Source organism: Gopherus evgoodei, chromosome 7 (assembly GCF_007399415.2).
Source record: "Gopherus evgoodei ecotype Sinaloan lineage chromosome 7, rGopEvg1_v1.p, whole genome shotgun sequence".
Taxonomy (NCBI): domain Eukaryota; kingdom Metazoa; phylum Chordata; order Testudines; family Testudinidae; genus Gopherus; species Gopherus evgoodei.
Window position 1 is genome coordinate 78,070,983 of NC_044328.1, and position 14,607 is coordinate 78,085,589.

The 14,607-nt window shown below is 53.7% G+C and overlaps 1 protein-coding gene across 3 annotated transcripts in view; it reads right to left on the reverse strand.

Moving 5' to 3' along the window:
• Window positions 1-4,541: 4,541 nt before the first annotated feature.
• The window catches only part of CDHR4 (cadherin related family member 4), a 31,962-nt gene continuing 21,896 nt past the window's right edge, over window positions 4,542-14,607 (reverse strand). The window contains exons 14-20 of one of the 3 annotated variants that reach the window (XM_030570919.1): window positions 14,071-14,221; window positions 13,373-13,587; window positions 12,664-12,803; window positions 12,074-12,115; window positions 8,830-8,917; window positions 8,130-8,163; window positions 5,330-6,917 (exon numbers count right to left, since the gene is read on the reverse strand). In XM_030570919.1, coding sequence (XP_030426779.1) covers window positions 6,862-6,917; window positions 8,130-8,163; window positions 8,830-8,917; window positions 12,074-12,115; window positions 12,664-12,803; window positions 13,373-13,587; window positions 14,071-14,221 — 726 coding nt within the window. In that variant the 3' untranslated portion in view covers window positions 5,330-6,861. Of the gene's footprint in view, window positions 4,796-5,329; window positions 6,918-8,129; window positions 8,164-8,829; window positions 8,918-12,073; window positions 12,116-12,663; window positions 12,804-13,372; window positions 13,588-14,070; window positions 14,222-14,607 lie in introns of those variants that run through there. The other 2 variants (XM_030570920.1, XM_030570917.1) reach the window with 2 other exon arrangements.

The window sequence follows — 14,607 nt, forward strand, 5'->3', positions numbered from 1 at the left end:
CAGTTTGCTCAGAGAGAGGAGGCTCCCCCAGCGTCCTGGCTGGCTTCATATGGAACAGTTCCAGAGCATCACTCCGGTGACTCCATGACACGCAGTCAGACATGACTGTCAGCCAGCCAGTAAAACAGAAGGTTTATTAGTCAACAGGAACACAGCACAGGACAGAACTTCTTAGCACAGAAATCAGTGACTTTCAGCCAAGTCCATCCGCAGGTCGTTTTCTGCAGAACTGCTGCTTAGCCAGTCGGTCCTCAGCCTGTAGTGGTTCATGGGATTCTTCCATCCTAAGTGAAGGACTCTGCCCTTGTCTTTGTTGAAACTCAACAAATGTATTTTGTCCCAATTCTCCAATTTGTCTAAGTCACTCTGGACCCTATCCCTGTGACGGGTTCAGTCACAGAGACCTCCCTAGGGACTGTCACCTGATGTGCTGAAATTATCTCTGAGCCTGTTTTCCCTGCCAGCTTGGGACTTCCAGAACCCTATCTTGTTGAGCCAGACATGCTAACCTGCTGCAACACAGACCCAGGGTCTGGGCTGTGCCGCCAAACCTGCAGACTTTAACTAAAAACAGCTAATCAGGTTACCTGTCTTCAGAACCCAGACACCCAGCTCCCAATGGGATCCAAACCCCAAAGAAATCCGTTTTACTCTGTATAAAGCTTATACTGGGTAAACTCATAAATTGTCCACCCTCTATAACACTGATAGAGACAGATGCACAGCTGTTTGCTCCCCCAGGTATTGATTACTTACTCTGGATTTATTAATAAACAAAAGTGATTTTATTAAGTACAAAAAGTAGGATTTAAGTGGTTTCAGGTAATAACAGACAGAACAAAATAAGTCACCAAGCAAAAATAAAGCAAAAACACGCAAGTCTAAGCCTAATACATTAAGAAACTGATTACAGGTAATATTTCACTCTCAGAGATATTCCAATAAACTTCTTTACAGACTAGACTCCTTCCTAGTCTGGACCCATTCCTTTCCCCTGGTACAGTCCTTGTTAGTTCCAGCAGACATCTCAGATGGTAGCATGACTAGCAGTCTCTTTTGTCCTGCTCCACCCCCTTTTATAACTTTGGCACAAGGAAGGATATTTGGTTTCTCTGGGTCCCCACCCTTCCTTCTAAATGGAAAAGTACCAGATTTAAGATGGATTTCATTATCAGGTGACATGGTCACAAGTCACTGTAAGACCCCGAGTCTCCATTCCCCATCAGCTGGCCCATACCTACACAGGAAGGCTTTTAAGTAACTAAGGCCATTTACAACTGATTGTTTCTGGCACAACCTTACTGGCCTCCACTTAATATGTTTACATCAGTAAAACAAATTTATATCTTATTCTCCTAAGTCCAGATATAGAAATAATACATGCAAACGAATAGGATAAACACACTTAGTAGATTACAAGCTTTCTAATGACACCATACAAGGGGTATTTAGCATAAAGCATATTCCAGTTATGTCATATTCATATTTCCATAAAGCATATGGAGTGAAATGTCACACCTACCCTCCAGTGTATCTACCTCTCCCCCTAGCTTAGTGTCATGGCAAACTTGTTGAGGGTGCAAACCATCCCATCATCCAGATCATTAATAAAGATATTGAACTAAACCGGACCCAGGACTGACCCCTGGGGCACTCTGTTTGATACTGGCTGCCAATTAGACATTGAGCCATTGACCACTACCCATTGAGCCTGACAATCTAGCCAGCTTTCTATCCACCTTATAGTCCATGCAGCACCCCTCTGATCTCAGCCTGCTAGGCAGAGAGGGGAATTGATTCCAGCAAGGGGCTGGCTCCTGTCTCAGGGAAGAGATCCACCAGGGGATCTTCTCCCTTCTCCCACTGGCCACACATGTCAAAGTATGGCTCTCCCTGTCAAAGTATGGCTCCATCATGTTGACCTGATCCCCTTGGTGGTTGTGAGCCCAGTTGGGCAGTTCCACCACATTGTTCTCCTCATTCAGCTGCTTGATGATCTTAAAGGCCCTTGCAGCTTATTCTTCCTTACCAGGATGAGGACCCTCACCTGGTCCCTGGTGCCATAGGCTGAGTGGTCATATCAGACCTTCTGCCTCCTTTGGCTCCTGGCTAGGTTCTCCCTGGCCAGACCTATGAGCTCAGCAAACTTTGCCTGGAAAGTCAGTACATACTCCACCACTGCTCAGCACAGTTGGAAGTGGTGATTGCCAGCTGGTGTTTGGCAAGGACAGTCGGTGGGGGGTGGGAGGGGTTGGCAGCCTGTGTTTTCCTCAGGATAGTCGGGGTGGGGGGGTGGCTGGTGCTTAGCTCAGGACAGTTTTGGGGGACTGGCAGATGGTGTTTCGCTCTGGATACTCTGGGGGAGAGGGTTGGGGGCCAGTGTTTTGCTTAGGAAAGTTGGGAGGTGCTGGCAGCTGGTGTTTGGTTCAGGACTGTCATAAACAGATAGTTAAGGGTTAATGTCTCTTTTACCTGTAAAGGGTTAACAAACAGGGAACCGAAAACACCTGACCAGAGGACCAATCAGGAAATAAGATACTTTCAAATCTCGGTGGAGGGAAGCCTTTGTTTGTGTTTTTTGGGTTTTGCTTTGTTCTCGCTGGGTCCTAAAAGGGACTAGACGTGCAACCAGGTTTCTTGCCAATCTCCCTGCTACAGTCTCTTATATATATTCAGAATAGTGAGTATTAAGTACGAAAGGCGGTTACAGTCTTTTGATTGTTTTCTGTATCTGCAAATGTGTAGTTTGCTGGAAGTATTTTAAATTGTATTTTGCTGGGGGCAGGGGCTTCTCTCTAGTGTCTATAAGCTGAAAGACCCTGTAACTTTTACCATCTAAATTACAGAGATAACTTTTACTTTTTTTTTCTTTCTTTTTATTAAAAGTTTTGCTTTTTAAGACCGGTTTGATTTTTTTCTCCTTGTTGAGGCTCAAGGGAATTGAGTCTGTACTTACCAGGGAATTGGTGAGAGAAGGAAGGAGAGAGAAGGGGGAAAAAAACCCTGATTTCTCTGTGTTGTGATTCAAGGAGTTTGAATCACGGTGATCTCCTAGTGTACCCAGGGAGGGAAAGATCTGGGAGGAAGAAAGGAAAAGGGGGGCGGGGAATGGTTTATTCCCCTTTGTTGTAAGACTCAAGGATTTTGGTCTTGGGGGTCCCCAGGGAAGGTTTTGGGGGGACCAGAGTGTATCAGGCACTCCAAGTCCTGATTGGTGGCAGCTTATCAGATCTAAGCTGGAAATTAAGCTTACAGGAATCGATGCTGGTATCCCAACTTTTGGACTCTAAGGTTCAGATTGGGGAAATATACCATGACATACTGGGGAGAGGGTTGGGGGCCAGTGTTTTGCTTAGGAAAGTTGGGAGGTGCTGGCAGCTGGTGTTTGGTTCAGGACAATTTAGGGGGGCAGGCGGATGGTGTTTGGAGCTGGACAGTCAGGGGGTGGCAGCTGGTGTTTTTCTGAGGGCAATTGTGGGTGGTGGTGGCTGGTGTTTTGCTCGACAGTTGGGGGGCAGGGAGGGTGGCCAGTATTTTGCTCAGGACTAGGTTTAAGATGGATTCCAGTATCAGGTGACTGTAAGACCTCATTTTTTCATTACCCATTGGCTGGTCTAGTCTACACATATACAGTCTGGGGTGGGGGGGTGCTGGTGTCCAGTGTTTTGCTCAGGACAGTCGCGGTGTGTGTGTTGGTGGCTGGTGTTTGGTTCAGGACAGTTGTGGGGGTTGGCGACTGGTGTTTCGCTCAGAATAGATGGAGGGGGTTTGGCGGCTGGTGGTTTGTTCAAGATAGTCAGGAATGGGGGTTGGCAGCTGTTTTGCTCTGGACAGTTGTGGGGGCTGGCAGCCGATATTTTGTTCAGGAAAGGGGGGGTGCTGGCACCCAGTGTTTTGCTCAGGACAGTTGGGGGGTGGGTCCTGTTGGCTCATGATTGGTTCAGGACAGTCTCAGGGAGGCTGGTATCCAGTGTTTTGCTCAGGACAGTTGAGGGGCATTGGTGGTTTGCTCAGGAGAGTCTGGGGGCTGGGCGGTGTGAAGGGTTTGGTCACAGAGAACTCCTTGGGACTGTCACCTGAAGTGCTGAGATTACCTCTGAGACCGTTTTCCCTGACAGCTTGGGACTCCAGAACCCTGTCTTGTTGAGCAAGACACACTAGACTGCTGCAACACAGACCCAGGTCTGGTCCACGCCCCAAAGCTGCAGACTTTAACCAAAAACTGCTCAGCAGGTCACCTATCTCCAGCATGCAGACACCCAGTTCCCAATGGGATCCAAACTCCAAATTAATCTGTCTTACTCTGTATAAAGCTTATACAGGGCAAATACATAAAGCTTATACAGGGTTCACCCTCTATAACACTGATAGAGAGATATGCACAGCTCCCCTAGGTATTAATCACTTACTCTGGGTTAATTAATAAACAAAAGTGATTGTATAAAAAGTATAAAAAGTAGGATTTAAGTGGTTTCAAGTAATAATAGACAGAACAAAGTAAGTTACCAACCAAAATAAAATAAAACTCGCAAGTCTAAGCCTAATACATTAAGAAACTTCACAGGTAAATCTCACCCTCAGAGATGTTCCAATAAACTTCTTTCACAGACTAAACTCCTTCCTCGTCTGGGTCCAGTCCTCTCCCCTGGTATAGTCCTTGTTAGTTCCAGCAGGCATCTTGGTGAACAGCAGGGGCTTTCTCATGACTGGGACCTTGTTTTTTCTGTTCCACCCCCTTTTATAGCTTTGGCATAAGGTGAGAATCTTTTGTCTTTCTGGGTCCCCACCCCTCCTTCTAAAATGGAAAAGCACTAGGTTTAAGATGGATTCCAGTATCAGGTGACATGGTCACATGTCACTGTAAGACCTCATTTTTTCATTACCCACTGGCTGGTCTAGTCTACACATATACAGGCAGGCTTGCAGGTAAACAGAGCCATTTAGAGTCAATTGTTCTAGTAAATGGGAGCCATCAGGGCTGGCTCTACTGTTTTTGCCGCCCCAAGCAGCGTGCCGAATTCAGTCAGAAGACAGAAGCTGCGCTGCCGCAGACAGCTGAACATAGAAGCTGCAGCCAAATTCCCGCTGTCACGGAAACGCGCGTGCCACCCTAACAGCACACAGACTGCCCCCGCCGTCCGCTGCAGCAATTCAGGGCGCTGCTTGGGGGCAAAAACACACGGACTGCCGCCCCTTGCAGATTGCAGCCCCAAGCACCTGCTTGGGATGATGGTGCCTGGAGCCGGCCCTGGGAGCCATCAAGATTCTACACCACCATTAATGGCCCACACTTTGCGTAATTACAGTAGGACCTCAAAGTTATACTTTATATTTCTAGCTTCCGATACAAGAATGATACATACATACATACAAATAGGATGAACACACTCAGTAGATTATAAGCATCGTAAAGAGACCTGTTGCATAAAGCAAATTCCAGTTACATTATATTCACACTCATAAGCATATTTCCATTAAACATAATGGAGTGCAATGTCACAGGTGCGTTAGCGGCTGGTGTTTTGCTCAGAACAGTTTGGTGCGGGCTGATAGCCAGTGTTTTGCTAAGGACAGTCAGGAGTGGGGGTTGGCGGCTGATGTTTGGTTCAGGACAGTTGGCTGTGGGGGTTGGCCAGTGGTTTGCCAGGACAGCTGCAGAGGGTTGGCGGCTGGTGTTTTCCTCAGAACAGTTGGTGGGCTTAGCAGCCAGTGGTTTGCTCAGGACAGTTGGAGGGCTGGGGTGGGGGTGGCAGCTGGTGTTCTACTCAGGACCATTGGGTGGCTGGTGTTTGTCGGCCAGTGTTTTTCTGAAAGCAGTAGCGGGGGGTGGTGGCTGGTGTTTTGCTCAGGACAATTGGGGGAGGAGTGGTGGGAGGTGGGGTTGGTGGCTGGTGTTAGGTTCAGGACACTTTTGCTGGGGGCTGGCAGCTGGTGGTTTGCTCAGGACAGTTGCGGGTGGGTGGTAGCCATTGGTTTGCTCAGGGGTGCGGAGGGGCTGGTTCGTGCCAGGTGCTGCTATCCTGTGCATTGTGAGGCAGGACCCTTCTCCAGTTGGCAAAGTCCGTTTGTTAGATTTTAAAGCTAAAATCCAACTGGCACCTCAGCAGATTCCGCCCTTGTACACCATTCTCAGCGCCTCTGGCCTGAGCTACGGCCCTTCGTATTGGAGGCACCCACACAGCTCTTTCCCTTTCCCAATCATTGCTTGGTGCAGCGAATGACACGGAACATGGCTGGCCCCATACACCCCCTGCTCTCCTTTAGCCGAGCCCAAATGGCCAGTGAACCCAGTGCTTAACTTGATACCCCTCTTCCCCAGGACGACTTCACTTCTGTTGGGTGGGACCCTGCCTCCTGGCTCTCGAGCTGTCCTGGCAGGACCCCTCAGTGTGCCAGCCCCTTTAATGTCTCGCTGCCTAGGGTAAGACACATAGCTTCATCACCAGCTAGGTTTGACACATGCAGCCTCCATCCCCCCTGCTTCTGTGAGCTCCCCACAGCAAGTCCCCCTGCAATGGGCACTGACGGAAACCTGCACCCTCAAAGGGAGAACTGCGCCCCAGCACTATGGTGACTCAGCAGGAGGGTACAAGCAGGAGGGTTTTTTGGGTGTCTGGGACCTCACGCAGATGGTCCTTGGTTAGCGCACAGAGCAGAAAGATACAGCCTGCCCTATTCTAGGGACCAGCCACGGCCTGTCCGCAGAAGCTGTGCTGGGAGGACTCCGGGAGGGGGAGGCTGTGACCACTCAGACTCGGGGGGGGGCTGTGCCCGCTCAGACCCAGTGCAGGGTGGGGGAGCAGTGTGTGGGGGAGAGGGAGGGGGGCTGTGTCCACTCAGACCAAGGCGGGTGGTGTCTGCTCAGACCCAGCGGCGTGCTCCGGTGCTGCTGTTGAAGAGGTAATCCTGACCTGTAACTTGAGACAGAAAGCACGGCGCACATCACACTGGGCAGGGCCCACATCCCTCCTGGGCTCTCGCCAGGGGCAGCTGCCGGGCTCTGTACACAGGCTGTGGGGCTGGAAGGGCTGTAACGTGGGAGAGACATGAACGACCAAAAGGGGCCAAGTGGGAGTGGCATTTTGCCCCTGCCCCAAGGGCCTGTGCTCAGATGTGGAACGGCCGCCCCTGTAGTGCCATGGGACAGGCAGAGGCTCAACCGTCTTAGTGCCCCAGTCGTGCTCAAGGTCTCCAAAGTGAGGGGGCAATAGGCCCTTTGACCACCCCTGCCCACATGCACAGCTCTCCCCTGACAACACAAGAGGGGGCAAGACTCTGCTATGGGGCGGTGCCCAGGGCCGACTTTAGGCCACTTCCTCTGATTCCCCCGAATCGGGCCCCGTGCCTAAGAGGGCCCTGCACCCAGCGAGAGCATGGCAAGCCCATGGCCCCATGACCCCAGCTGGAGCACTGGCCAGAGCCCTGCAAGCCCCGTGGCCCCGCTACCCCAGCCGGAGCCCAGTGACCCCGCTCCCCCGGCCCAAGCGCAGCAAGTCCTGCAGCCCTGCTCCCCCAGCCGGAGCGCCAACCCGAGCGTGGCAAGTCCCGTGGCCCGCTCCCCTGGACAGAGCGCCAGGCAGACAGCTCTAAGCATGCGGCCCTGCTCCCTGGACCAGAGCGCAGCAAACCCCGTGGCCCCGCTTCCCTGGCCGGAGCACGGCAATCCAAAGTGCCGCCGAAGACTCGGAGCACAGCCCGGTGAATACAAGCCCCACAAATCAGGCCCCACACTTGCTAAAGCTGGCCCTGGTGGCGCCTCACCTGCAAAGCCCTGGTTCCAGCCATGCTCTCTTGCTTAGTGGGGGAGGGCAGGGAGCTGGCACTGGAAGGAAGGAGGTAGTGGAGGGCAGGGGCCAGCACTGGTGGGTAGGAGGTGGGGGAGGGCTGGGGCCTGGTACTGGCAGGGAGGGAAGGGGGCTGGCACTGACTGGCAGGAAGTGGGGGAGGGCAGGGGGTGGCACTGGCTGGGAGGAGGGGGTCGAATGCAGGGGGGAGGGCAGGGGGTCAGCACTGGCTGGGAAGAGGTGGGGAGGGCAGGGGGCTGCCTCTGGCTGGGAGGAGATGGGGAGAGGGCAGGGCGCCAGCACTTGCTTGGAGGAGGTTGGAGAGGGCCGGGGCCTGGCACTCACTGGGGTCCTGGGCGCGGCCATCAAACTGCTCCTGCTGTGGAGACAAGAGCAGAGAGCGGCTATTCAGTGCAGAGTCCCAAACTCCACCTGAGAGCCAGAGCTGTACGAATAGGGCAACACTTACCTCCCACAGCAGGGGGTGCTGTGAGAGCGAGACGGGGCACTGAGGGGGGAATGAGGCAGGCACTCTGGAGGGCACAGCCAGTAGGGGCTGCTGAGGGGGCAGGGCAGCTTCACTCGTGGGCACAGCCAGAGGGAGGTGCTGGGAGGGCGGGGCAGGTGCACTCAGGGGCACAGCCACAGAGGGTGCTGGGGGGATGGATCAGGTGCACTGGGGGGCACAGCCAGCAAGGGTGCTGGGGGGGGCAGAGCAGGTGCACTTGGGGGCACAGCCAGCAGGAGGTGCTGGGTGAGGGCGGGGCAGGCACACTCGAGGGCACAGCCAGCAGGGGGTTCTGGGGGGGCAGGACCAGCAGTGGGTGCTGGGGACAGAGCAGGCACGGAGACTGGTCCTTCCATCTGGGGAAGGTGCCCAATGTCTTGGGGGAGCTGTTGTGGGCCATGCCAACAGCAGGCTGTGCCAGCCTCGGAGGGCGAGGTGGAAGTGGGGGCCTGGCAGGTGCACAGGCTGGGAGCAGTGCTCTGAGGGCAGCCTTGGCAGGGCTCCTGCCTGGCACATGCTTGGACAAGGCATCAGTACCAGGCTGAGGACACTGGCGTGGCTGGTCTCCTTGTCCAGCTCTCCCGGGACTGCGTTGTTCTGTGCCACATGTGAGTCTAACGAGGCCCTGAGGGGAGTGAGAGGACAGTCAGGGCATGGGCCCCATGTGGGGCAGGACCCCAAAGAGCCAGGCCTCTACCACCTGCGCTGGTGCGTGCCCCTCCCAAAGCCTGGGCACACTCTTCTGGACGCCAAGGCACTGGATCTGGGCACTGGAGCTCCCAGCCTGGCAGAGGGGTAGCCCCTGCCATCAGTGCCTTCAGGCTATGGAGCACAAGGAGCTCCCTCGCGTGAGGCTTGGGTCCCATGCCAGGCAACAGGCACCAGGGCAGGCTGTGGTGTACAGGGCTGGTCACTCTGAGAGGGGCATAGAGAAACAACATGGTGCGGTAGGGTGCCTCCCGGGAGCTGCCGGGCCCTATGGAAGGCAGATGCCATTTCCTGTGGGACTGTCCCAGGCCCTGGTCTAGCAGGGCAGCCTAGCACCCAGTGCCCACACCTGACCAGAGATAGCTCTCAGGTCTCTAGCAGCGCAGCACCGCTACCATGGCAAAGGGCTCAGTGCCGGTACCAACCCATGGCAAAGGCAGAGGCCCTCCCAGATGGATCCGTTGTCTGCCAACCGAGTCCCAGTTTATCATGTCTAGCCCCCATGCAGCCCAGCCCCGGAGATGGAGCATACCCATCTGGGAGGAGCATACCCCACTCTGTAGGAAATGATACCAGTTAGTTCTGTGTTCTTGGGGAACCAGGATGCAATATCCAGCCTGTCTGACTTGTGAAGGACACCACCCCTGCCCTCTCAGGCTCTGCTTGAACCAAAACCATTCAGAGGAAAGATTTACAGAAAGTAATGAAAAGGCAGTGGGAGACACACCTAAACCCCCCCTGACAAAGGTGACAGGATTAATGCAACTCCCCTAGCCTCATTTGCATCAAAGATGGGACAGGGAGACCTCTATTAGCATACAGAATGGAGAACAGAGATTACCGCACAGAACTCTGGGACCAGAAAAGCAGGGAAGCACTGCATCATGGGGGATCTCTGCTCCAGATGTTAACGAACCTACACCTGCACACACCCAGCTCACAGTTATCAGACCAATTCTAGTAATGAATCCTTGATTCATATCCAAAATACTGAAGCTGCCTAATTGTATTGTAAGCTCCCTTGAAGAAACATCACCCATAGCCAGGAATGATGAGTTTCTATTGTCTAGCCTAAAGAAAACCCTTGAGTTATCAGTTTACCCATAAACAAATCTAGTGTTCTCCATTGTTGTTTCCCTACAAAAACCCCTACTCACACTCAAGTAAGTGTTCTGATGCCTGGATCCAAACTCTGCATCAGTTCCACTGGAACTTCATCTTCTCCTGCCTGATTGTGCTGGGGACTCTGCCTGTCTCCAGTACTCAGAACCCTGAGCTACCGTCACCTGGGAACCCTGACCAGTTCAAGCTTCATGGAGTGATGAGACCCCAGCTCTCTCTCTCTCTATTTTCTTTTCATGTATAACTTTTTAACCCTGACTTGTTTGATCAAGTATAGTTTTCTATATCTGACTTTTATAATCTTTAATAATGTAACTGTTATGTTTGTTTAAACTCTCCTTGTGTGGTTATCACTATTATTCAATAACTTTTATGGTTAAGCTGGTTGCTTCCCTCCCTCTCTCTGAACTTTACTCTTTTGTGTTTTTGGCTCCCTCATCTATTCTGCAGCAACGTTCCTCTTACCTAAGCTAAAGGTTCCTGTAGCACCCAAAAATACTGTGGGGTTTGCTCATCAAGTGGGTTACTGCCAGAACAATTGTAATGTTAAAGTGGGGATAGTGACATGATGAACCTGTGACATACGAGGGTGGCAGCCTGGAAGTGCTGTTTGACCCAGCCTGCTCAGGCTTACTCTATTCCAGTGCTGTACCTGTGGCATATAAGGTTGGGAGCTTGGAAGTGCTGCTTGGCCCAGCCCACTGAGTCCAGGATCATATATAGAGTCAGCTTGAGAGTGCTGATTGACTTGGTCCATTCAGACTTGCTCTGTTAATGTGTGTGTGTTCATCTGATTCTGGGGCTGGAGGAGCCCAGCCCTGGGGAACCTAGGTCCTGCAGGATAGCTCCATTGGGAGGGGATTTGCAGCAGGGAGAAGTAGAGCTCCATATGAAAACACAAGTGACACAAGCAGTACATTGATAGAATTACAGAACACGCCCCCCCCCGAAGAGTAACCCTTACAGACAGCCCCCCAACCTGAAGCAAATACTCACCAGCAACCACATACCACAGAACAAAAACACTAACCCAGGAACCAAACCCTGCAACAACCCCGTTGCCAACTCTGTCCACATATCTATTCAAGGGACACCATCATAGGACCTAATCACATCAGCTATGCCATCAGAGGCTCGTTCACCTGCACATCTGCCAATGTGATATATGCCATCACGTACCAGCAATGCCCTTCTGCCATGTACATTGGCCAGACCAGACAGTCTCTAAGTAAATGAATAAATGGACACAAATCTGACATCAGGATTCATAACATTCAAAAACCAGCAGGAGAACACTTCAGCCTCTCTGGTCACTCAGTAACAGAGATAAAGGTGGCAATTTTGCAACAGAAAAGCTTCAAAAACAGACTCCAGTCAGAAACTGCTGAACTTGAATTAATATGTAAACTAGATACCATTAATTTCGGCTTGAATAGTGGCTGGGTCATTATACAAACTGAATCTATTTCCCATGTTTAAGTATCCTCACACCTTCTTGTCAACTGTCTGAAATGGACCATCTTGATTATCACTACAAAAGTTTTTTCTTCCTGTTGATATAGCTCATCTTAATTAATTAGCCTCTTAGAGTTGATAAGGCAACTCCCACCTTTTCATGTTCTCTGTATGTATATATATCTTCTTACTATATGTTTCATTCTGTGCATCTGATGAAGTGGGCTGTAGACAACGAAAGCTTATGCTCAAATACATTTGTTAGTTTTTAAGGTGCCACAAGTACTCCTCATTCTTTTTGTGGATACAGACTAACATGGCTGCTACTCTGAAACCTAATAAACTAGCATACCCCAAAGTAACAGGCAAATCTGGCAACAGGAATGGCCCTGGCCCAGGACTGGCTCCAATGGGGTCCCCAACCCCCAGCTCTAGGGTTGGGTCTCCTGCATTTCCTCAGGCTGGGCCAGTGGGGAGGCTGTGGAGAGGCTCTCACCTGTCCTGTAGGAGTGGCTGCGCTGACTTGTCCGGAGCAGGCCTGCAATGAGGAGCACAGGGAAGTGGTGAGCTGGCAGGAGCGGCGCCAGAGTTTCTGACGCCCTAGGCGGATGGCCATTTCGCCGCCCCCCCGCAGCACCGGTGGACCTACTGCAGTCATGCCGGCAGATGGTCTGCTGCTGGAAAGGCTCCAGTGGAGCTGCCGCAGTGATGCCGGCGGGTGGTCCGCTGGTCTAAAGGCTCCGGTGGACCTGCCGCAGGCATGACTGCGGTAGGTCCACCGGACACGCGTGCCGCCCCCCGGGCAAAATAGTGCCCCTAAAAAATTCTGGTGCCCTAGGCCATTGCCTAGGTCGCCTAAATGGTAGCGCCAGCCCTGAGAGTGGGGAGTGGGGGAGGGCAGGGGTCGGGGCCCCTGTTGTCCTAGGGGCCGGGAGCAGGGGGTGGGTGGATTGCTGTCCCTGGCAGAGATGGCTGCCCTGCAACATGGAGCCCTGAAGGCCCCTCCTGGCCAGGTGGCCACTGGCCGTGGCAGGGTGTGTCCTGCCTGGCAGCCCTGCCTATGCCACCCTGCGTGTTAACACTCACCTGTACAGGAGTTTCCAAGCCAGCCATGCCAGTGCCACCAGCAGCAACACCATGGAGACGGTCAGCACCACCACGAACCAGGGCGAGGGTGCCCAGAACCGCTCAGCGTGGGTGACAACTAGCGGCTCCTTCCGCAGGGTCTGCTAGCAGAGAGCAAAGTGCTGGAAGGCCTATCAAGCTGGGGTGTGGGCATGCTGGGGCAAGGAGCTCTGCAGGCTGTGGGCAGTGCTCTCATGAGACAAAACAGCTCCATGCACTTGCAACACAGGGCACTGGGCCTCAGCATGGCTTGGGGCACCATGTCACAGGGGGCTGCATTAACCTCCCTGTGCTCAACACCCTGCCAGAAAAGGGGGGGCGCTGGGAAAGTCTGGCACAGCGTGGGCTCTGGGGTGATTCCAGGACACAGACTGGAGCCCTAGGTAAGGAGACTGCTCCCCACATCCCAGCGCAGGCTCCACCCAGCCCTCCAGTGGGCACCTCAGCTGCAGGTTTATCTCTACCCCCTTGCCAAGGCCAGGAGCTGTGCCCACAACAAATGGGGGTAGAAGCAACCCTCCAGAGGGGACATGGGAGCAGTCAGGTTGGGGGGCCAGAACAGGCTAGGGGGGTGGGGGAGTTACCCTGGGCCATATGGCTACCCCAGGAGAACAGAGCAGGCTGATGGTCAGGGGCTGAGTTGGGGGCACCCCGGAGCTCCCTGGCTCACCGTGCGTGTAGTGGTGGTGCTAGGCATGGTAGTGGCCCAGGGCGTCACGTGCACGACCAGTGTGGCTGTGGTGCTGTGGCATGGCGTACTGAGGCTGTCCGTCACCTCCACCAGCAGCTCGAAGGTGTGGGGCTCACGAATACTGTCGGGTGAGTAGGAAAAAGCGGAGTGCAGCAGAGTGCTGCCCGCCAGCCGGAAGCGCCCATTGGTGTTGCCTGGCAAGGAAAGGGCCTGATGAGCCTGGGGTCCACTGCCCATCAGGGGAGTAGTGCGGAGAGGATGCTGTCCCACACCCCAAGTACAGAGAGCACCCCCTCACTGCCCCACCACAAAGCCCCCTTATGCCCACTGCAGACACTACCTCTGAGGCCCTGCCAGGTCCCCACAGAGCGTAGACTGAGACGTGAGCCCCTATGAGGCCCAAACCCAGCCTCTTCCCTCCCTCCCACCCCCAACGGGTAAGATAGGGGCATGGAAACACCCAGCTTACCCCCACACACACCCAAGGCTAGGCCAGGGACACAGAGCCCCCCCCCCCCCAACAGATAGGGCAAGGGCACAGAGACACCCATCTCCCCCTCCCAGGGCGAGGCCATGGGCATGGAGATGCCCTGCTCCTCCTCCAGGGTTAGGCCAGGGGCACAGAGATGACCCCTGCCCTGTGTTAGGCCAGGGGAATGGAAACGTGACCCACTCACCTCCCACAAGGGTGTAGGTCAGGGGCAGCATGGTGCTCTTATCCTCGTCAGAGCACTGCAACTGCACAAGGGGCAGGCTGGGGTCCCGGGTGGAGTAGATGAAGACCTCCTGAAAGGGGGGCGTGCAGCGTGGGGGCTGGTCATTGGTGTCCTGGGGGCACACAGAGGCCTGTGCTGGGAACAGCTACCCCAGAGCTGTGGCGCAGGTGGCATCGCAGTGGCACTTGGGGCCCAAGGTGGGATCAGGATTCCCCTAGCTGGGCAGGTCAGCCCCAGGCCAGGGCAACGGGCCATCCCTGACCCAGGAAAATTCCCAGCTCTCATTCTGGTGAAGTAGGCCGCAGAACAGACCCTGGGCACCAAGGCAGCATGACATTCCAGGTACACAGTGACAGCACGCTAAGCCAGCACACTGCCCTCTGCTGATAGGGCCAGAGCAGTACCATGTGTGTCACAACCTTATACTGTGCGCCCAACTAGCATGCATTCACCTCTCACTCCTGCCAGGCAGATCTGTGCTAGAGAAGGGAGGTGGGG